This window comes from Pseudonaja textilis, chromosome 7 (genome assembly GCF_049901715.1).
Source record: "Pseudonaja textilis isolate UNSWEBS1 chromosome 7, rPseTex1.2, whole genome shotgun sequence".
NCBI classification, from domain to species: Eukaryota; Metazoa; Chordata; class Lepidosauria; order Squamata; family Elapidae; genus Pseudonaja; species Pseudonaja textilis.
Window position 1 is genome coordinate 2,255,861 of NC_141996.1, and position 23,791 is coordinate 2,279,651.

The 23,791-nt window shown below is 45.5% G+C and overlaps 1 protein-coding gene and 1 long non-coding RNA gene across 2 annotated transcripts in view; one reads left to right on the forward strand and one right to left on the reverse strand.

The window, feature by feature from the left end:
• C2CD3 (C2 domain containing 3 centriole elongation regulator) overlaps positions 1-23,791 on the forward strand; it is a 78,110-nt gene that overhangs the window by 36,323 nt on the left and 17,996 nt on the right. The window contains exons 20-29 of the mRNA XM_087937848.1: positions 3,349-3,472; positions 5,459-5,727; positions 7,729-7,806; positions 10,167-10,793; positions 11,000-11,302; positions 16,414-16,558; positions 17,970-18,034; positions 20,695-20,885; positions 21,309-21,409; positions 23,258-23,401. Coding sequence (XP_087793974.1) covers positions 3,349-3,472; positions 5,459-5,727; positions 7,729-7,806; positions 10,167-10,793; positions 11,000-11,302; positions 16,414-16,558; positions 17,970-18,034; positions 20,695-20,885; positions 21,309-21,409; positions 23,258-23,401 — 2,047 coding nt within the window. The remainder of the gene's footprint in view (positions 1-3,348; positions 3,473-5,458; positions 5,728-7,728; positions 7,807-10,166; positions 10,794-10,999; positions 11,303-16,413; positions 16,559-17,969; positions 18,035-20,694; positions 20,886-21,308; positions 21,410-23,257; positions 23,402-23,791) is intronic.
• LOC148125220 (uncharacterized) lies at positions 18,286-20,550 on the reverse strand. The gene is made up of 2 exons (XR_015744396.1): positions 20,452-20,550; positions 18,286-18,391 (listed from the first exon to the last, which is right to left on the reverse strand). It is a non-coding gene; the product is annotated as an uncharacterized LOC148125220 (long non-coding RNA).

Here is a 23,791-nt window from a genome sequence, read left to right on the forward strand (position 1 = left end):
AAGTGTGATTGGACACACAAGGAATTTGCCTTGGTGCAAATGCTCTCAGTGTCCATAAAAGAAAAGAGACATTCATCTAGAATAGGACAGGATAGGATAGGATAGAAAAGATAGAGAAGAGAAGAGAATAGAGAGGAGAATAGAATAGAGACGAGAAGAGAGAAGAGAAGAGAAGAGAATTAGAATAGAATAGAATAGAATAGAATAGAATAGAATAGAATAGAATAGAATAGAATAGAATAGAATTAGAATAGAATTCTTTATTGGCCAAGTGTGATTGGACACACAAGGAATTTGCCTTGGTGCAAATGCTCTCAGTGTCCATAAAAGAAAAGAGACATTCATCTAGAATAGGACAGGATAGGATAGGATAGAAAAGATAGAGAAGAGAATAGAGAGGAGAATAGAATAGAGACGAGAAGAGAGAAGAGAAGAGAAGAGAATTAGAATAGAATAGAATAGAATAGAATAGAATAGAATAGAATAGAATAGAATAGAATAGAATAGAATTCTTTATTGGCCAAGTGTGATTGGACACACAAGGAATTTGTCTTGGTGCAAAAGCTCTCAGTGTACATAAAAGAAAAGAGACATTCGTCAAGAGTCCAGAATCATACGGTGCAACACTTAATGATGGTCATAGTATGCAATAAGCCATCAAATCATACTAGGAAACAGTCAATATAAATTGTGAGGATACAAGCGACAAAGTCACAGTCATACAGTGGGAGGAGATGGGCAATAAGGAAGGATGAGAAGATTAATAGTGATAGTAGTGCAGACTTTGTAAATAGTTGGACAATGTTGAGGAAATGAATAGAATAGAATAAAATAGTTAATAGATTAGAACAGAATAGAATACAATACAATAGAATAGAATAATGGAATGAAGAATAGAATAGAATAGAATTAGAATAGAATAGAATAGAATAGAATAGAATAGAATAGAATAGAATAGAATAATGAATGGAATGGGAATGGAATTGGAATAGCATAGCATAGCATAGCATAGCATAGGAGTTGAACAGTTTATGTCCGGGATGTGAGGGGTCTGCAGATATTTTCACGGCCCTCTTTTTGACTCAGGGTGCAGTATATACGGTCCTCCGTGGAAGGCAGGTTGGTAGCCCTTGTTCTTTTCTGCAGTCTTAATTATCCCCTGGAGTCTGTGTCTGCCCTGTTGGGTTGCAGAACCAAACCAGACAGTGATAGAGGTGCAGATGATAGAAATTGAATTTAGAAATAGGGAAACAAAATAGAGAAGATACGTTAAAAGACATAAGTAAGTATTATGACTAGTATCTTGAATATTACTATGTCAACATTGTAGAATTAATATGTGGGATATTATTATGTTAAAGATTGCGGAATCAATATTAATTGAATGAAGGATGTTGTAATTTTGATTATTGTTTAACAAAGATATTTGTACCCAGACAACACACTCTTCAACTGAAGATGGAATGATTATATTAAAAACTAGCTGGATACCCATGCTTTGCTACGAAACTATGTGGTCGGGCTTAGTTTTGGGGGAGGAAAATAAGGGGGGAATTCTGCCTCTGCCTACCTGCATCTATTGGTGCTCATTTGGTTAGCGTCCTGTCAGTGTGTGAGAGAACTGAAGGCTGTCTGGAAACTGAAACAGTATTTACTGTGTGAGCAAGAAGGCGACAGCAAGGAGCCTGGGCGTGGCTTAGCTCAACTGTTCTGTACTAAAGCTGCTTGGTGCTGTGAAACAAACTGAAACTCCTCTCCTCTGCTTGCGTTTTGCATTTGGAGCAGATTTCTTTCCAGGTGGGGACGGGGAGTAGAACTCCTGAGCATCAGAGCGTGTTAATAATAATACGGGAAATATTCTAAATGTTCGGATGGTCATTTTGAAAAATATTTTCTTAGTGAGCTCCTAGAAGCCAAGAGGAACATATGGGCCAAATTTCAAGTTTGTAGGTTTTATGGTTCTAGAGATTTTGCGATGATGTGCGAGGGGCATTTCACTTTTATATGGAGATTAAAAAAAATTAAAAGAGAGATTTAAAAAAAAACACAATCTCTTCCATCCTTATTCATTCTGAGGAAGAAGAAGAAAAAAAAACCATCCAAATTTGGATAGCCTCCTTCAAGGTCAAACGGGGGTCGTTCTCTAAAATTAGCAGGCCCCACAATCTGAATGGCCGTTGATTAATGATCAAGCAATTAACCAGTGGAACGACTTGCCACTAGAAGTTGTGAGTGCTCCCATCCCTGGAGGTTTTCAGGAAGAGACCGGACATCCATTTGTCTAAACTGGTCTAGGTCTAGTGCCGTGATGGCGAATCTATGGCCTGCCTGCCACAGGTGGCGCGCAGAGCCATTTGTGTGAGCAGGCGAGCCCCAGCCAAAGTTACCTGCACTGCGCATGCGTTCACCTCCTGGCTGATTTTCGGCCCATTTGAGGCCTTTTTCCGGAAATATCAGAAGGGCCGAAACGGGCCTGTTTTTCGGCCGCCAAAGGCCGCAGAGGCTTCCCTCGAGCTTCTGGGTGGCCGAAAAACGCCTCAAACAGGCCGAAAATCAGCTGGGAGGCACGTGCATGCATGCGCATACAGGTAAGGGGGTAGGGGCGTTGTGTGCGCACGCACGGGGAAGGGGCCACATTGCGTTGTGGGTGCTGGCACGCACGCGCGCTTTCGGCACACCACAACCAAAAGGTTCGCCATCACTGAACTATACCATTCCAGGTAAGTGCAGGTAAGGGGGCAGGGCGCATTGCATTCTGGGTGCCGTCACGCGCACGCGCAGTCTTGGCACATCACAAGAAAAAGGTTTGCCAACACGGGTCTACGGTCTCCATTTTGATACAAGGGGTTGGACTAGAAGACCTCCAGGGTCCCTTTCAACCTGGTTAATCTGTACTTATCGCAGTTCATTCAGTGACCTTTCAAAGTTACAATGGGATTTGAAAAGTGACTTAATAACCGTTTTTCACACTTACGGCCGTCGCAGCACCCCCAAGGTAACCTGATCGACATTCAGATGCTCGGCAACTGCCTGGTATTTATGACGGTCGCAGCATCCCGTGATCCCCTTTGGTGACCTTACGGCAAGCAAAGTCAACGGAGAAGCCAGTTTTCACTTAACGACCGTGTTGCTCCCTTAACCACCACCCTGATTCATTCGCAGCCCGCCGTGGAGAGAAACACCCACCCCCCCAAAAAAAAAAAACAAGGGGCAGAAGTCACTGATCAAACATTTCACTTAACCACATCAATTTTGGGCTCCGTGGTTGGTCGTAAGCCGAGGACCCAGCTGTATTTAGCCCCTGAAAGTTGAGCCCGCCTTCTTCTCTCGCTCTTCCTTTCTCCCCAGGTCTGTTCCAAGTGAGCGTGAAATACCGACGCAGCTTGAAAACCGCTGTGAACATCCTAGAAGCTCAGACCGTTCCCATCTCCGTCCAAATCCACGCAGCGTGTGGCTTGCAAGCGGCAGCCAGGTGAGAAGGAAGCGAAAGCTCCGTACAGCTCGCCCTCGACTCACTACCGTTCTGTAGTAGTAATAGTAGTAATATTTTACTACTCAAAAATATTTCTCTGGTCCTTTAAAGTTGCCAGCGGGAAGTAGCGCATTCCTTAAATGTTTTCCTTGATGATTTCTAGGCGGCTGAAGCTTCTGGCACGCAAGATTATTACTGGAGAGTAATCATTGATGACTCTGGGCTATGGATGTGTCCCATTGGAGACTATGCATCCGGGGGGTGGGAGGAAGACCAGGATCAAGGGTGAGGTGAATGATGCATCTCAGAGTCGGCTGGATGTCAGGGCTCCCACAATCCACCCCCATTCGAATCGTGAGTCTGTAGCCGCCTCTCTCAGAGTTTTAAAAAAATGATTTATTAGGGGTGACCATGTCTGCAGCCAACTCTGAGACACATCATTTCATTTCCCCGTTGACCCTGGTCTTCCACCACCCACCCCCTGGATGTATATTCTCCAATGGGACACATCCCTACCCTGTCATGCCAAGAATCGGCAGTTCAGCAGAGCTCCATCTTAGTCCTCAGGTAAGGGAAGACACCTGGTAGGATAGGATAGGATAGGATAGGATAGGATAGGAATAGGATAGGAAAGGAAAGGAAAGGAGAGGAGGGAGGGAAGGAAAGGAAAGGAAAGGAAAGGAAAGAAGGGAAGGGAAGGGAAGGGAAGGGAAGGAAAGGAAAGGAAAGGAAAGGAGAGAAGGGAAGGAAAGGAAAGGAAAGGATAGGAGAGAAGGGAAGGGAAGGGAAGGAAAGGAAAGGAAAGGAAAGGAAAGGATAGGAGAGAAGGGAAGGAAAGGAAAGGAAAGGAGGGAAGGGAAGGGAAGGGAAGGGAAGAGAAGAGAAGAGAAGAGAAGAGAATTCTTTATTGGCCAGGTGTGATAGGACACACAAGGAATTTGTCTTGGTGCAAATGCTCTCAGTGTCCATAAAAGAAACGATACATTCATCAAGAGTCCAGAATCATCAGGTACAAACACTTAATAATAGTCATAGGGTACAAGAAGCCATCAAATCATACTAGGAAACAGTCCATATAAATCATAAGGATGCAAGCGACAAAGTTACAGTCCTACAATCACAAGTGGGAGGGGATGGGTGATAAGGAGTGATGAAAAGGTTAATAGTGATAGTAGTGCAGACTTTGTAAATAGTTGGACAGTGTTGAGGGAACGAGTTGTTTAGCAGAGCGATGGCGTTTCGGGGGGAAAAACTCCCCTTGTGTCTAGTTGTTCTGGTGTGCAGGGCTCTACAGCCTCGTTTTGAGGGAAGGAGTTGAAATAGTCAATGTCCAGGATGTGAGGGGTCTGTAGATATTTTCACAGCCCTCTTTTTGACTCATGCAGTATGCAGGTCCTCCATGGAAGGCAGGTTGGTAGCCTTTGTTTTTTCTGCAGTCCTAACTCCTCTCTGGAATCTGTGTCTGTCCTGTTGGGTTGCAGAACCAAACCAGACAGTGATAGAGGTGCGGATGACAGACAAATGTGGCCAGTCTCCCGATTCCTGTCCTATCTTCCCCCACAATTGTCTTTTTGTGTAGGCTAAATCCCTCCAGATCTTTTAATTAGTCCTCTAAAGTGGAGTGGGGAGGAAGAGGATGATTCTGAGGTCCTGGGTGCTCTCTGAGCTGGCTTGTTTTCTGGCAGATGTTTCATGAGCCAATTAGAGAACATCAGTGCAACTGAGAGTGGGGCTTGCTCGTACCTTTCTAGCATTGATGATGTTACCTAACTACCCTCTGAAGTTTTGTGTCTGTCCTGTTGGGTTGCAAACCAGACAGTTATAGAGGCGCAGATGACAGACTCCATCATTCCTCTATAGAGCAATAAGTCTCATTTTTTACGACCATTGCCACTTCGAACGGTCCCTACCAAAATTGCTGTAAGTCAAGGACTAACCTGGGTGAATAAATCCTACAAAGATGAATATTTTCTCCTTGTCGCTTAGGGCCCTAGCCGAGAAGCATCCTCCGCTCCAATACAGTGCCGAAATCGGCCTCAACACCTACGTGTCGATACGCCTCCCCTTCTCTCCTGGGGCCGAGCAGCGCAGGACACGGACCGTGGCTCGCTCCTTCTGCCCCGCCTTCGAGCATCACGTGGAGGTGGCCTGCCGTCTGGTGGTTCAGAGGAGCAGCGGGGAAGCCTGCTGCCTTGGGGAACTCTTGCAGCAGTCGGAGGTCGTCTTCCACCTCTACCACCAGCCCCTGAACTCAGGTGCCACAGATGAACGGGGCCCGGTTGTCGAACTGCACAACTACCCCCAAAGGCTTGTTTTTTGGGGGTGGCGGGCATGGCTTCATCGATGCATCTTCGGTTGTGAACGTTGTGGTGCTTTTGCAAAACAGCTTCCCTTCCCCTGATTGAGGTATTCCTGTTCTGCTCTGTTCTGTTCTCTTACTATTCTATTTTATGTATTTCTATTCTATATTTCTATTCTGTATTCCTTTTCTATTCTCCATTCCTGTTCTCTCTTCTCTTCTCTTCTCTTCTCTTCTCTTCTCTTCTCTTCTCTTCTCTTCTCTTCTCTTCTCTTCTCTTCTCCTAATTCTTATTTCTATTCTGTTCTATTCCCTCTTCATTCTATTCTATATTCTATTCTATTCTATTTTCTATTCTATTCTATTATCTCCTATTCTATTCTATTCTGTTCTATTCTCTATTCCTATTTCTTATTTCTATTCTATTCCCTCTTCATTCTATTATCTATTCCATTCCATTCCATTCCATTCCATTCTATTCTATTCTCTCCTATTCTATTCCAGTCTATTCTATTCTATTCTATTCTATTCTATTCTATTCTATTCTATTCTCTATTCCTAATTCTTATTTCTATTATATTCTATTCCCTCTTCATTCTATTATCTATTCCATTCCATTCCATTCTATTCTATTTTCTATTCCTAATTCTTATTTCTATTCTATTCTATTCCCTCTTCATTCTATTATCTATTCCATTCCATTCCATTCCATTCTATTCTATTCTATTCCCTCTTCATTCTATTCTATTCTATTCTATTCTATTCTATTCTATTCTATTCTATTCTCTATTCCTGTTCTGTTCTATTCCATTTCTATTCTGTATTCCTTTTCTATTCTATTTCCCTATTCCTGCTCTGTTCTCTGTTCTATTCTTCCTATTCTTTTCTGTTCTATTCTCTACTCTGTTCTGTTCTCTCTTCTACAGTCTAGTAAACTATACTATACTACACGAATGATTGTAAATCGAGGACTACCTGTAGTTGAACAGCTTAATGTTATGCTGACTAGTACAGATAGTCCTCAAAGCTGCAACCATAACCACTGGCGCGGTGGTCAGAGTGCGGTACTGCAGGCTACGTCTGCTGACTGCCGGCTGATTGCAATTTGGCAGTTCAAATCTCACCAGGCTCAAGGTTGACTCAGCCTTCCGTCCTTCCAAGCTTGGTAAAATGAGGACCTAGATTGTTGGGGGCAAGAGGCTGACTCTGTAAACCGCTTAGAGAGGGCTGTAAAAGCACTGGAAGTGGTGTATAAGTCTAAGTGCTATTGCCCTTCCCTCCTTCCTTCTCCTTCCCTCCCTCTCTCCCTCCCTCCTTCCTTCCATGTTGGCACAGTGGTTGAGAATGTAGTACAGCAGGCTAACTCTGCCCACTGTCAGCAGTTCGATCCCAGCAGACTCCAGGTTGACTCAGCCTTCCATCCTTCTGAGGTGGGTAAAAATGAGGACCCAGATTGTTGGGGGGCAAAGAGGCTGACTCTGTAAACCGCTTAGAGAGGGCCGTGAAGCACTATAAAGTGGGATATAAGTCTTAAACGCTGCTGCTATTGCTATAACGGAGCCTGCCAATTATGGCCAGAAATTGTGACAGTCGTAAAACGAATCCTCCTGTGACCCACGTCAATTTTACTACCTCCTTTTGCAGCAGGTCGTTTAAGCAAACCGTGCAGTCGTTAAGCCAGCTCCTTGTTTGCCATGGGAGCATTTTTGCCCAAAGAAATAGAAATAAATGACGGTTTTTGGCGAAACCCTCATAAATCATGTAACTGCAAGACAGGCATAAATTGAGACCGGTTGTCGAACGTCCAAAATGCTGTCCTGACATTGTGGAATTCTGGGAGTTGAAGTCTTTAGCCAAGTTCGGAAACCCTTGCTCTAATATCAATACTGTCCAGGCGGATGAATTCCCATTATGATGCTGGAAAAGTTGAGATCACAACTATTATTTACTCTTGCAGCTCCAAGGGAAACTTTCAAAGATTGCGTGCTGGGAACCGTCCGAGTTCCTACCAGAGATCTGCTGATTCGGAGATCAGGTAAAGGCACCACATTACACTGTGACCTCTACACACTTATCACCAGCCAGATGTACAATTTGGAGCGGGCAGCATCTGTGGCCAGGAGGGTCTTTGCAGATGTTCACCTAATGCACCACATGTGTCCTTCATTATTATTATTATTTATTCAATTTGCATCCAGCCTTTATGATTTTTAGAAATAACTGGGGGCAGCGAAAATCTTTCCTCCTCCTATTTCACCCACAACAACTACCCAGGAGGCGGGTTGGGTTGAGATGGAGGGACTGGCGCAAAGTCACCCAGCTGTCTTTCATGCCTAAGGTGGGACTAGAACTCACCGTCTCCTGGTGATTGGCCCAAAGTCACCCAGCTGACTTTCATGCCTAAGGCGGGACTAGAATTCACCGTCTCCTGGTGATTGGCCCAAAGTCACCCAGATGGCTTTCATGCCTAAGGCGGGACTAGAACTCACCGTCTCCTGGTGATTGGCCCAAAGTCACCCAGCTGGATTTCATGCCTAAGGCAGGACTAGAATTCACCGTCTCCTGGTGATTGGCCCAAAGTCACCCAGCTGGATTTCATGCCTAAGGCAGGACTAGAATTCACCGTCTCCTGGTGATTGGCCCAAAGTCACCCAGGTGGCTTTCGTGCCTAAGGCAGGACTAGAACTCACCATCTCCTGGTGATTGGCCCAAAGTCACCCAGCTGGATTTCATGCCTAAGGCAGGACTAGAATTCACCGTCTCCTGGTGATTGGCCCAAAGTCACCCAGGTGGCTTTCATGCCTAAGGCGGGACTAGAACTCACCATCTCCTGGTGATTGGCCCAAAGTCACCCAGGTGGCTTTCGTGCCTAAGGCAGGACTAGAACTCCCCGTCTCCTGGTGATTGGCCCAAAGTCACCCAGCTGACTTTCATGCCTAAGGCGGGACTAGAACTCACCACCTCCTACTCTCGCCTGGTACCTCAACCACTAGACCAAGCTTGCTCCCTTTTCTGAATTGGGAGGCCCTTTGAATATTTACTCACACCCTGGTCACCTCATGTCTGGATTACTGCAAGGCACTTTTCATGGGGGCTCCCATTGAAGACTACCCAGAAGCTACCCCTGCCTTAAAATTCAGCAGTGACAGCTACATGTCAGCGTGCTTGTATGCCATCCCTGCTGCCTGGAATGCCAGTCAGCTTCCAAGTGCAATTCAGGGAGCCGCTTATTTCACTCTAATTCAGGGGTCTCCAAACTTGGCAACTTTAAGACTTGTGGGACTTCAATTCCCAGAATTCCTGAGCCAGCAAACCTTTGGACTTCAACTCCCAGAATTCCTCAGCCAGCTGGCTGAGGAATTCTGGGAGTTGAAGTCCAAAGGTTTGCTGGCTCAGGAATTCTGGGAGTTGAAGTCCAAAGGTTTGCTGGCTGAGGAATTCTGGGAGTTGAAGTCCAAAGATTTGCTGGCTCAGGAATTCTGGGAGTTGAAGTCCAAAGGTTTGCCGGCTGAGGAATTCTGGGAGTTGAAGTCCAAAGATTTGCTGGCTCAGGAATTCTGGGAGTTGAAGTCCAAAGGTTTGCTGGCTCAGGAATTCTGGGAGTTAAAGTCCAAAGGTTTGCCGGCTCAGGAATTCTGGGAGTTGAAGTCCAAAGGTTTGCTGGCTCAGGAATTCTGGGAGTTGAAGTCCAAAGGTTTGCTGGCTCAGGAATTCTGGGAGTTGAAGTCCAAAGGTTTGCTGGCTCAGGAATTCTGGGAGTTAAAGTCCAAAGGTTTGCTGGCTGAGGAATTCTGGGAGTTGAAGTCCAAAGGTTTGCTGGCTGAGGAATTCTGGGAGTTGAAGTCCAAAGGTTTGCTGAGCTCAGGAATTCTGGGAGTTGAAGTCCAAAGGTTTGCTGGCTGAGGAATTCTGGGAGTTAAAGTCAAAGGTTTGCTGGCTCAGGAATTCTGGGAGTTGAAGTCCAAAGGTTTGCTGGCTCAGGAATTCTGGGAGTTGAAGTCCAAAGGTTTGCTGGCTGAGGAATTCTGGGAGTTGAAGTCCAAAGGTTTGCTGGCTCAGGAATTCTGGGAGTTGAAGTCCAAAGGTTTGCCGGCTGAGGAATTCTGGGAGTTGAAGTCCAAAGGTTTGCTGGCTGAGGAATTCTGGGAGTTGAAGTCCAAAGGTTTGCTGGCTCAGGAATTCTGGGAGTTGAAGTCCACAAGCCTTTAAAGTTGCCACGTACGGGGACCCCTGCTCTAAATTCTTTCAAGGGGCCTGGATATTCAAGAGACTGTTGGGAAATTGCCGGGCTGAAAAGCGGGGTTCAAACCAGGGCCTTTGCAAAATGAATGGTTTTATTGTTTTTATTTTTATTTTATTTTTACAAAAACTTCTCTTTTTTGTGTTTCCTCGCAGGCCTCAGAGGTTGGTACCCCGTCATTCTCCCAGAGGATCTCTTGGCCTCACGGCGTGCAAACGTCACGCAGAGCATCGTGGGAGGTTTGGAGATTTCGGTTGCCTTTGTTCGTCCCGGAGACCGAGAACGTGTCCTAGAGACTGGCGACCGTTTAGGGTGGAACTGGAAGGAAACCTACTCCGAGGATCCGTGGGAGGATAGCGAGAGTGAAGGCCAGGCCCCTCCGACACCGCTCCGTGTGTCTATTGCTACTCCGCGGCTGTGGCTGCCGCTCCACAGCCTGTTCCTCGCAGGAGAAACACACTTAAATAAAAACATCTATTGTTACCTGCGCTATAAGCTCTACGATCAAGAAGCCGCTTGGACTTCACTTCGGAGGCCGAAATTAACGGAAGGTGAAAAACACGGGACTGTCGTGTTTAAGAAACCCAACCGAACGGAGCTCCGGTCTGGTCCAGCGTTATTCTGGTACCTCAGGGAAGAAAAACTGGAACTCCAGGTGTGGCGAGCTTACGGCAAAGATGGCGACGGGGAAAGACCGCTAGATACCGACCGCTTGATCGGATCAGCCTACGTGGACCTGGCACCGCTGGCGGAAAGCTCCCGAAAGAAGAAAACGGTCAGCGGTATGTTTATAAAGGTTTTAGAGACAGTCGCTAGCCCGATTTTCAGAAATGTTTATAAAAGTTGGTTCAACCGAAGGGCGATTCTACAGCCCCTGGAGCCAACGGCAGAGTCAGCCTGGGGTCCCCCCGTAGAAAACCTAGCGGGTTTTTCTCAGCGGGGTGAGATCTGCATTTCGACCGAGCCTAAATTCCTCCCCTTGTTGCAGGTGTTTTTCCCTTGTTCCGACGCAATGCTGCCAACCTGGGGGGAGCCGCGCTGCGCGTTCACCTCACGGTGACTCCTAGTCCATGTGGAGGGTCTGGGAACCATGAAGAGGACAACGGCAGCAGCAACAGCAGCAGCAGTGTTGAAGGAGAGAAGAAGGAAGCAGAGCAGGAGTTGGAAGTCCGCTCGGAAGCAAACCCTTCCGTCGACAAAGTGTCCCAGGACAAACCTGCTGCCTGTGATCTGGAGGACACATTCGCCGTGACCATTCTCGTGGAAAGAGCCATGCACCTATGCTTAAAAGGTAAGCCCGTGTCGGTCGTGCCTCATAGTGTAGAATGGAATGGAATTCTTTCTTGGCCAGGTATGATTGGACACCCAGGGAATTTGTCTTTGGTGCAAAGGCTCTCAGTGCACATAAAAGAAAAAATATATTCGTCAAGAGTCAATAATCATCAGGTACCATACTTAATGATAGTTATAGGGTAGAATAAGCCATCAAATCGTACTAGACTAGAATAGACTAGACTAGAATAGAATAGAATAGAATAGAATAGAATAGAATAGAATAGAATAGAATAGAATAGAATAGAGAATTAGGAATAGAATAAAGAATAGAATAAAAAAGCATAGAAATAAGAATTAGGAATGGAATGGAATAGAATAGAATAGAATAGAATAGAATAGAATAGAATAGAATAGAATAGAATAGAATAGAATAGAATAGAATAGAATAGAAATAAGAATTAGGAATATAGAATAGAATAGAATAGAATAGAATAGAATAGAATAGAAATAAGAATTAGGAATAGAGAATAGAATAGAATATAGAGTAGAGTAGAGTAGAGTAGAGTAGAAGAGTAGAAATGAAATAAGAATTAGGAATAGAATAGAATAGAACAGAATAGAATAGAATTCTTTATTGCCCAAGTGGGATTGGGCACACAAGGAATTTGTCTTGGTGCAAATGCTCTCAGTGTACATAAAAGAGACGATCCATTCGTCAAGAGTCCAGAATCATAAAGTGCAACACTTAATGATATTCATAGGGTACAGTAAGCAATCAAGTCATACTAGGAAACAGTCTATATAAATCGTAAGGATTCAAGCAACAAAGTTACAATCATACAATCACAAGTGGGAGGCGATGCGCGATAAGGAATGATAAGAAGATTAACAATGATAGTAGTGGACAGCGTTGAGGGAATTATTTGTTTAGCAGAGTGATGGCCTTTGTGGGGAAAAAACCATCCTTGTGTCTAGTTGTTCTGGTGTGCAGGGCTCTATAGCGTCGTTTTGAGGGAAGGAGTTGAAACAGTCAATGTCCGGTATGTGAGGGGCCTGTAGATATTTTCACAACTCTCTTTTTGACTTACGCAGTATAAACAGGTCCTCCATGGAAGGCAGGTTGGTAGCCATTGTTTTTTCTGGAGTCCTAATTACCCTCTGGAGTCTGTGTCCGTCTTGTTGGGTATACAAATGTATAAAAAATATGTATTATATATTATAACATGCATGACAAAAAGGAATGTCAGGACGATCCCGCCGTGTCCGATGTTTTAACAATTCAATCAATTTTTCAGTGCCACTGTAACTTCAAATGGCCACTAAGCGAACTGTTATAAACTGAGGATTACCTGTAGACTAAAAATGCAAGGGTTTGCAATTCAGCCAAGCTGGGAGTAGGAGGAGGTGATCCACGAAATAACCTTTTGTTCTGCTTTTGATTCTGCTGAGCTTAATTCCTAGAATTTCCTCCCACAACCAGTTGTTGTCTTGGCCCTTGCGCTGCTGCGCACACCGAGGCTGTTTCTCAAAAAAAAAGCCCTCCCAGTTGTTCTGTCCGGATGCGCTCCGATAATTTGTGCCCAATGCCAGCACAGCTAGATTAAACTGGATTAATCGGAATGTACTTCACAATACTCCCAAAAGTCTTCAGGAGAATTCTCATATTATTTTTAATTTGCCCTTTTGGGGTAAAAATTCCATTCTGGTCTGGTGAATATAAAGTCATTTTAATCTTTCTGCAATTATTGAAGCCTATAGCTTACCGTCTGCATTTAGTAGCAATATTGGTCTCTAGGGTTGTTTTTTTTTTAAATTTGTGTACTATCTGATTCTTCTTTTTGGTATTCAAGTTATATTTGCTTCCCTCCGTATATTTGGTATCTTGGCCTCCCACAATACTTCACTGTAAGTTTTTTGATTGTTTGGGGATTGTCGTGTGTGTGTGTGTCCATGTTGGGTCTGGTCTGGGGGTTACGTGAATTTCGTTGTATGCAGACTGTGTATATACGTACAATGCCAATAAAGAATTCCAAATAAAATTCAAATTAAAAAAAAAAAATCATTGTAAACTTCCAACATTGAAATACCTAAACCAGGGGTGGGGGTCTTCAAACTTGACAGCTTTAAGACTTGTGAACTTCAACTCCCAGAATTCCTCCTTCAGCTCAGGAATTCTGGGAGTTGAAATCCCCAAGTCTTAAACTTGCCAAGAGCCTTGCTCTATACCAGGGGTGTCCAACCTTGGCAACTTTAAGACTTGTGGACTTCAACGCCCAGAATTCCTCAGCCAGCTGGGAGTTGAAGTCCACAAGTCTTAAAATGGCCGAGGTTGGAGACCTCTGCTTTGCTGGCTGAGGGATTCTGGGAGTTGAAGTCCACAAGTCTTAAAGTTGCCAAGAGCCTTGCTCTATACCAGGTGTCCAACCTGACAACTTTAAGATTTGTGGACTTCAAATCCCAGAATTCCTCAGCCAGCTGGCTGAGGAATTCTGGGAGTTGAAGTCCACAAGTCTTAAAATGGCCAAGGTTGGAGAGCTCTGCTTTGCTGGCTGAGGGATTCTGGGAGTTGAAGTCCACAAGTCTTAAAATGGCCGAGGTTGGAGACCTCTGCTTTGCTGGCTGAGGGATTCTGGGAGTTGAAGTCCACAAGTCTTAAAGTTGCCAAGAGCCTTGCTCTATACCAGGGGTGTCCAACCTTGACAACTTTAAGACTTGTGGACTTCAAATCCCAGAATTCCTCAGCCAGCTGGCTGAGGAATTCTGGGAGTTGAAGTCCACAAGTCTTAAAATGGCCAAGGTTGGAGAGCTCTGCTTTGCTGGCTGAGGAATTCTGGGAGTTGAAGTCCACAAGTCTTAAAATGGCCGAGGTTGGAGACCTCTGCTTTGCTGGCTGAGGATTCTGGGAGTTGAAGTCCACAAGTCTTAAAGTTGCCAAGAGCCTTGCTCTATACCAGGGGTGTCCAACTGACAACTTTAAGATTTGTGGACTTCAATCCCAGAATTCCTCAGCCAGCTGGCTGAGGAATTCTGGGAGTTGAAGTCCACAAGTCTTAAAATGGCCGAGGTTGGAGACCTCTGCTTTGCTGGCTGAGGGATTCTGGGAGTTGAAGTCCACAAGTCTTAAAATGGCCGAGGTTGGAAGACCTCTGCTTTGCTGGCTGAGGGATTCTGGGAGTTGAAGTCCACAAGTCTTAAACTTGCCAAGAGCCTTGCTCTATACCAGGGGTGTCCAACCTTGGCAACTTTAAGACTTGTGGACTTCAACTCCCAGAATTCCTCAGCCAGTTGGCTGAGGAATTCTGGGAGTTGAAGTCCACAAGTCTTAAAATGGCCGAGGTTGTAGACCTCTGCTTTGCTGGCTGAGGGATTCTGGGAGTTGAAGTCCACAAGTCTTAAACTTGCCAAGAGCCTTGCTCTATACCAGGGGTGTCCAACCTGGCACTTTAAGACTTGTGGACTTAACTCAGAATTCCTCAGCCAGTTGGCTGAGGAATTCTGGGAGTTGAAGTCCACAAGTCTTAAAATGGCCGAGGTTGGAGACCTCTGCTTTGCTGGCTGAGGATTCTGGGAGTTGAAGTCCACAAGTCTTAAACTTGCCAAGAGCCTTGCTCTATACCAGGGGTGTCCAACCTTGGCAACTTTAAGACTTGTGGACTTCAACTCCCAAGAATTCCTCAGCCAGTTGGCTGAGGAATTCTGGGAGTTGAAGTCCACAAGTCTTAAAATGGCCGAGGTTGTAGACCTCTGCTTTGCTGGCTGAGGGATTCTGGGAGTTGAAGTCCACAAGTCTTAAAGTTGCCACGGTTGGACACCCCTACTCTATACCTTCAGATAAATGGCTGTCCACTCCAGCTTCTTCTTAAAAACCTCCAGTGATGGACCACCAACCATTTGTAGAGGGAAGCTGTTCCACTGGTTAATTGTCCTCACTGTTGGTAAGTTTCTCCTTAATTCCAGGTTGGTTTCTCTCCTGGATGAGTTTCCATCCGTCGCTTCTTGTCCTGCCTCTTCGGGGGCTTTGGATAACAGATTGACCTCCCTCTTCTTTGGGGCAGCCCCTCAAATGCTGGAAAACCTGTTCTATTCCATATTTCTATTCTATTCCATTCCGTATTTCTGTTCTATTCCATATTTCTATTCTATTCTAATTCCATATTTCTATTCTATTCCATATTTCTATTCTATTTTATTCTCTTTCATATTTCTATTCTATTTTATTCTATTCTGTTCTTATTCTATTCCGCTCCATATTGGTCAGAGCCACAGCTGTAGAGTTTTATTAGAAGGGAGTCCAAGATTTTGCAGTATAAACCAGAAGTGGGCAGATTTGCTTATTTTTATATAATAACTTTCTTTGGACAAGGATGAGAACATGCCTTAGTTGAAAGTACAGTGGGCAGGTGCTGGAAAAGGACAGCCATTGGTGCAAGGGAAAAGCCATTGATGGTGCAAAAGGCCACCCAGGGCAGAAAAACAGAATTAGCCTCCGGGGAAAAAAAATTAATACTATTATCTGGAGTTTTTTTTTTTTTTTAACTCCTCTGGTCACTAGAGGAGAATCTGCAATGAAATGCAACTACAGGAAACAAAGAGGTTGCAAATCCTGGACTTACGACCACAACTGAGCCCCAAATGCCACTGCTAAGCAAGACGGTCATTAAGTGAGTTTTACGTCCTTCCTTGCCAGGTTTGTTCAGTAAACCACTGCAATTGCTACCATGGTCATTGAGCGAACCTGGCATTGACGCTGCTTGTCAGACATTTGCAAAAGGGGATCAGAATGACACTGGGGCACTGCAACTGGCATAAGTACAAGTCAGTTGGCAGCTGTTCGAATTTGGATCACATGACCTTGGGGAAATACTACAATGTCATAAGTTCCTTTTTTTTTTTTCAGCGCTGTTCTTAACTTCAAACGGTCACTAAACAAATGATTGTAAGTCGAGAACTACACCGTACAGCGAGTCCTCAACTTACAACAGCTCATTTAGGGGCTGTTTGAAGTTGCAGCGGCACTGAAAGATCCCTTCCAGATCTCTTCTGATTGACTTTTGTTCCTTTGTGATCGAAATTGTCGTAGAACGCAAAGCAGTGGCTGCAAACTGATTCTAAATCACTCGCTTTCAGGGAGTACTCGTCTTGCAGAGCAGGGAGTAACGTCACCCTGTAGCTACTACGTGTCTTTCGTGGCCACTGATGTCGATAACCCCATCACCACCTCAACAGTAGAAAACACAGATTCCCCTATTTGGGACTTTCAGCTGCAGACAAGGTAATTTCAATTTCATTGTGCACATGTTGTGCATTGTCAATAAATGTTTGATTGATCGATTGATTGCATGTAAGACATCAGAAGTATTGTCACAAATACGCCAAAGACCTGTCCCAAAGGTGCTTTTTCAGGAAGCAGCTGGACTTTTTCTTTTGAAGATGTTTTGCTTCTCCTAACAGGTAACAGATAATCAGAGTTGGAAGGGACCTTGTAGGTCATCTAGTCCAACCCCCCCACCCCACCCAAGCGGGAGACCCTACACCACATTTCTGACAAATGGCAGTCCAGGCTCTTCTTGAAAGTCTCAAGTGATGGCACTCCCACAACGTCCAAGGGCAACTTCTGTACCATGGGCTGATTGTTCTCACTGTCAGAAAGTTTCTCCTTATTTCCAGGTTGAATCTCTCCTTGATCAGTTTTCATCCATTGTTCCTTGTCTGGCCTTCGGGGGCTTTGGGGAATAGTTTGACCCCTTCCTCCTCTCTGTGGCAGCCCCTCAAATATTGGAAGACCGCTATCATGTCTCCTCTGGTCCTTCTCTTTCCTAGACTAGCCAGGCCCAGTTCCTGCAAATGTTCTTCAGATGTTTTAGCCTCCAGTCCCCTAAAATCATCCTGGTTGCTCTTCTCTGCACTTTTTCCAGAGTCACAACCTCTTTTTTATAATGTGGTGACCAAAACTGGATGCAGTACTCTAGGTGTGGCCTTACTAAGGCTTTACAGAGTGGTATTAGTACCTCCCTTGATCTCGATTGTATCCCTCTGTTAATGCAACTTAGGATTGCGTTGGCTTTTTTGGCTGCTGGCTCCTATTTAGCTGCTTGTCCACCAAGACTCCAAGATCCCTCTCCCAGTTCCTGCTATTGAGCCTGGTTTTCATCCAGTCCATATGGGTCCTTTGGGTTTTTCTTGCCTAAGTGTAGAACTTTACTTTTCTCTGCATTGAATTTCATTTTGTTAGATAGGGCCCAGTGTTCTAGTCTGTCGAGATCCATCGGGATCTTGAGCCTATCTTCTTGGGTGTTGGCTATTCCTGCCAGCTTAGTATCATCTGCAAATTTGATAAGTTCCCCTTCTATTTCCTCATCTAAGTCGTTAATGAAGATACTGAAGAGTCCTGGCTGGGCCTAAGACGGAACCTTGTGGCACCCCACTGCTTACTTCCCTCCGTGTAGACTTAGACCCGTTAAGGACTACTCCCTGAGTACGATTTGCCAGCCAGTTGCGAGTCCATCTGGTGGTGGTGCTATCTATTCCACTTTTTTCTAGCTTTCTAAGAAGTAGGTTGTGGTCTCCTTTGTCGAATGCCTTTGCTGAAATCTTGATTGTGGTCAAAAACTTGCCTGGAAGTGATGTTTCCTCCAGCTATCGTTGAAATATATTTCTGATTTCTTTTTTGTGATTCTTTGCAGACTCTCCAATGAACTCCTGCTGGATTCCCAGAAAACTCTGGTCTTCAAAATATGGCATAAAGCAGGTACCCCCGTCACTAATCGGAACGCCTTGGCAACAAGCAATGTCTCAGCGTAACATAGCAATCTTTCTTAAAAGCTGATTGACTGTAAAGCTATCTACCTATCCATCCTTTGCTTGTTGGTGTTTATTGTTGCCGGTGTCTAGCTGTAAATGGGTACAGGTAATCCTTGACTTACAACTGACTTTACCTTGACTTTGTCAGAAGATTCCTGGGATGACCGGGGCGTGGCACAAAGGCAACACAGTCCGATAAGCAATCAGAGTCCCTTTATTATCTCCAATTTTGCCCCCAATGTCCAGGTTACCTTTGGCTAGAGAAAAAAACTCTCCCAGGAACAGCCTTTAACTGTAGAAAATTCTGTCCAAAACGAGGGACACGCAAACTGTAACTAAAAATCCAAACTCCAAGCTGAAGTAATTAACTTGCTTGGGCAGGAGAAGGAATTTCAGACTTGAAACCACGGCAAAACTCACATAGTTGGGAAGACGCCAGGAACACAGATAAGCCACGACGATACCAGATAAATTCACGTTTGCTCCCAACAACTTGCTATGCGCAGCTTCCCCTTTTAAACACTTGTGTTCCCAGCTGCAGCTAATGAAGGGAATCAGGGCCCTTTCCTCCCCCATAAGCCAGGCAACCCACGTTGCTCCCTTCTCCGTTCCTCCCTGCGTGCCCTTGGATGAAGAGGGGGTGGGCCCGGGTCTTCCTCTGAACTACCTCTCCCTTGTTCTACCTCTCCCCTGCTCTGCCCAGCCGGACTTTGCCCTTCCCCAGTTTCCTCCACAGCCAACAGAGCCACACTTCCACTCCCTGTCAGCTGCTCGGCCTCCCCCTCCGAATCAGATTCCGACGGGGGCATGACAATTCCTAAGAAGGTTGCAAAGGACAGTCCTGGCACCTTGGGATGCTACACCATCCAACATAAATATATGCCAGTTGCTAAGCACCCAAAAGTATGTTCACATGACTCCTCTGGGGATGCCGCAACAATCATAATAAGTGTGAAAAACTGGTCCTAAGTGACTTTTTTTCCATGCCGTTGTAACTTTAGAGTCATTAAACGAATGATCATTAGTCAAGGACTTCCTACACTGTTAACTGGTCAAGTATTTCGGCTGCCCTGTGTATTTTAACTTGGATTTTTAAAAATGGTTTTTAGAATGCTTTTAAATCCCTTTAATTGTTTTTATACTTTGGGAATTGTAAGTCACTCAGTTATTGATTGAGATGGGTGGCTATGGGGAAGGAGGGAAGGGGAGGGAGGGAGGGAGGGAGGGAGGAAGGAAGGAAGGAAGGAAGGAAGGAAGGAAGGAAGGAAGGAAGGAAGAACGTGAGGGAGGGAGAAGAAAGAGTGGGAGGAAGAGAAGTGAAAGAAAGGAGAAGGGAAGGAAGGAAGAATGAGGGAGGGAGAAGAAAGAGTGGAAGGAAGGGAGGTGAAAGAGAAAGGAAGAAAGAAGGGAAGAGAGGAAGGAAGGAAGAATGCGAAGGAAGGAGAAGAAAGAGTGGTAGGAAGGGAGGTAAAGAGAGAAAGGAAGAGAGGAAGGGAGGGAAGGAGGAAGAACGTGAGGAAGGGAGAAGAAAGAGTGGGAGGAAGGGAGGTGAAAGAAAGGAGGAGAAGGGAAGGAAGGAAGGAAGAATGAGGGAGGGAGAAGAAAGAGTGGAAGGAAGGGAGGTGAAAGAGAGAAAGGAAGAAAGAAGGGAAGAGAGGAAGGAAGGAAGAATGCGAAGGAAGGAGAGGAAAGAGTGGAAGGAAGGGAGGTAAAAGAGAGAAAGGAAGAGAGGAAGGGAGGGAAGGAGGAAGAACGTGAGGAAGGGAGAAGAAAGAGTGGGAGGAAGGGAGGTGAAAGAAAGGAGGAGAAGGGAAGGAAGGAAGGAAGAATGAGGGAGGGAGAAGAAAGAGTGGAAGGAAGGGAGGTGAAAGAGAGAAAGGAAGAAAGAAGGGAAGAGAGGAAGGAAGGAAGAATGCGAAGGAAGGAGAGGAAAGAATGGGAGGAAGGGAGGTGAAAGAGAGAAAGGAGAAGAAGGGAAGGAAGGAAGGATGTGAGACAGGGAAGAGTGGGAGGAAGGGACCTGAAAGAAAAAGGAAAAAAGAAGGGAAGAGAGGAAGGAAGGAAGGAAGAATGTGAGGGAGGGAGAAGAGTGGGAGGAAGGGAGGTGAAGAAGGAAGGAAGGAAGGAAGGAAGGAAGGAAGGAAGGAAGGAAAGAAAGAAAGAAAGAAAGAAAGAAAGAAAGAAAGAAAGAAAGAAAGAAAGAAAGAAAGAAAGAAAGACCAACCAAACAAATGGATAAACGTCTTCTGTGTTTGAAAATGAAATCTTCCCTTTCACAAAGCAAGGGAAAGATTTTTAATTCCCAATTGCTTCCAACTAACCAAATTTGGGGGTGTTTTTATTGCTACTCAAATATGCATATACCTGTAATCTGGAAGAAGGCAGATTAAACCAGAGCCTCCAAAGTTAACATCTGATCATTTTCTACTCCGTCGATTGCCTTTTCCCTCCATTAGGGTCCATTTGGCTTTCTTACCAGGCCGACGTTTGGAACTGGGGGTGGGGGGCGGGGAGGGGGTGGTCCCAGCCAAGGTTTCTCACGGCGAGGGGCGAATTTTAATTGCTGAAACGCCTCTCCTGCTCCTGACACGCCGTTTTTCCCTGCAGACGTCGAACGGGTGATAGGATTCGCCTCCGTGGACCTCTCCCCGCTGCTGTCCGGCTTCCAGTACATCTGCGGCTGGTACAACATCACCGACCTTAGTGGGCAGTGCCGAGGGCAGGTCAAAGTTGCCGTCTCCCCGCTCGAAAGCGTCACTCACCTGAGAGAAGAAAGGCAGGCAAGAAGGAGCCGCCAGGTAAACACGCCAGGATCCTCTCGACGTACCATTCCCCGTGTCTCTCTTGGGAGCCTTTTTGTGCTGCGCGGACAAAACGGCCTGCGAAAGAGTTTCTTCCTTTATTGTTTGATTTATATTTATGTATTTATTTATGGGGTTATCGTTTAATGAATTCACGGCTTCGTTTATTTGTTTTATTCGTTTATTTATTCTTCTATTCATTTTTTTTTTTTTTGCTTTCTTCTTTTCTTTCATTCATTTTACTGGTTTATTTATTGTTTGGTTCATTCTCCGGGCTCCCGAACCGGTCCCTGTTCTTCCCCACTATTCGATTCCGCGGCTGTCTGCGCCGGCTGCCGATGTACCGCAACCATTGCATACTTTCGCCCGATTGCAGATGGTTGCAGATTCCCACCTTCAAGGCCCTGTTTTGTTTTGCAGGCGAAGGACCCGTATCCTTCATTCCCATCCTTCTCCACGAGAGCCACCCCCAGATTTTCAGGTTCTCCGTGGAAGAATCTGGAAGCTTCCAGTCATGCGAGGTAAGACAAAACCAGAGGTACAGTAGATGATTCCAGGGCTGCAAAACTACCCCTTATTTCATCCCCGGCGTTTGTTGGCAGGGGCTATTCCATCGATTGTGGGTCTGAGGTATTTCCCCAAAATTCTGATACACTAAAATTCCAAATTAGGCCCCCCACTCTTGTGTCACTTAACGGTGAGATGGGCTGCCTATACATTTAAATGAGTGAATGAATGAATGAATGAATGGATGAATGAATGAATGAATGAATATTCTTTACCAATAGTAGAGAATATATGTAGCTCGGGGTTAAACTCTGGGGGCTCTCTGAGCATGGTTGCTTTCTCACAGACATTTCATGACCCAACAAGGTAACTTTTATCAGTGCTAGAAGGGATTTGTAGAGAGGAGGAAGAAGAGGAGGACTGTGGAGTCCTTGGTGCCCTCCGAAGCTGGGTGGATTTCTTGCAGACGTTTCATGACCCAACTAGGGAACGTCACCAGTGCTGTAGCATTAGTATTTATACACTTATAACACTGATGACGTTCCCTAGTTGGGTCACGAAAGGTCTGCAACAAAACAACCCAGCTCAGACAGCACCAAGGACTCCAGAGTTTTCCTCCTCCTCCTCCTCCTCCTCCTCCTCCTCCTCCTCCTCCTCCTCCTCCTCCTCCTCCCCTTAGCACTGATGACATTACCTTAGTTGGCTCATGAAACGTCCGATAGAAAACCACCAAACTCACAGAGCATCAAAGACCTCACAGTCCTCCTCTTCCTCTCTGCAAACCCCTTCTAGCACTGATGACGTTCCCTAGATGGGTCATGAAACATCTGCAAGAAAACCACCCAGCTTTGAGAACGCCAAAGACTCCCCCCTCCTCCTCCTCCTCCTTCTCCTCCTCCTCCTCCTCTCTGCAAACCCCACTCCTTTCTAGCAGTGATGATATTACCTAGTTGGGTCATGAAACATCTTCAAGAAAATAGCCAAGCTTAGAGAGCCAAAGACTCCATCCTCCTCCTCCTCCTCCTCCTCCTCCTCCTCCTCCTCCTCCTCCTCCTCCTCCTCCTCCTCTCTGCAAACCCCACTCCCTTCTAGCACTGATGATATTACCTAGTTGGGTCATGAAACATCTGCAAAGAAAACCACCAAGCTTAGAGAGCGCCAAGACTTTCTTCTTCTTCTTCTTCTTCTTCTTCTTCTTCTTCTTCTTCTTCTTCTTCTTCTTCTTCTTCTTCTTCTTCTTCTTCTTCTTCTTCTTCTTCTTCTTCTTCTTCTTCTTCTTCTTCTTCTTTTTCTTCTTCTTCTCCTGCTCCTGCTCCTGCTGTCTCAATAATTTCTTCTTCTTCTTCTTCTTCTTCTTCTTCTTCTTCTTCTTCTTCTTCTTCTTCTTCTTCTTCTTCTTCTTCTTCTTCTTCTTCTTCTTCTTCTTCTTCTTCTTCTTCTCATTCTCATTCTCATTCTCATTCTCATTCTCCTTCTTATTCTTATTCTTATTCTCCTCCTCCTCTTCCCTTTCTCCTCCTCTCTGCAAACCCTACTCCCTCCTAACACTGATGACATTCCCTAGTTGGGTCACGAAAGGTCTGCAAGCAAACCACCCAGCTCACAGAGCACCAGAGGACCCCACTTTCTTTACTGCTGCTTCATGGTACACGACTGCCCACATCTTCAAGCTACCCTACCTCGTTGTGTGCCGTGTTTCCACATGATGTGTGCGTGTTTTCACTTCTGTTACAAGGGTCGTTCGGTTAAACCTGTTTCCTTGGGTTCTTCATTTTTTTCTTCCCTTTCGATTGTGGGTTCAGGGTTTCTGGGAAATACATTTACCACAAGGGCTTTTTATCTTCGCCTGCGCTCCTCCGCAGGGCCGGGTCCCGGTACGAAGAGCACGTGCTGAACGTCCGTCGGTTCCACACGTCGTTGCAGCAAGCGGAGGAGAAGACGGAGCCGGCAGACGGGCTCGATGCCCTCTCCCGTTCCTCCCACACGTCGCTCTTCAGAGCGCTCAGGTGAAAAGACCCAGCAAGGTTTCGCACTCACGTCCCAGCGGGCAGAGCAGGGGACTCGGGAGTAAAACGTCCCCATAAAGGATTTGAGGCAGTCCTCGCATTCAGTGGCCGTTCCAAGTTACGACGGCCCTGGAAAAAAAGTGACTTGGGACCCTTTTTCGCCTTTAACGATCATCTCAACGTTGGTGGCCTCCTTGGTCACGTGATCAAAATTTGGATGCTTGTGCGGGAGGTCATCAAATTACGACCCTTCCTTTAGAGTATGCTCAAAAGTTACAAGGGCACGAGGGGAAAAAAGAGATTTACGACCGTTATTCACACTTACGACCATGGCCACACCATGACATCATGGTCAGGTGATCAAAAATTGGGTGCTTCTAACAAGCAGTC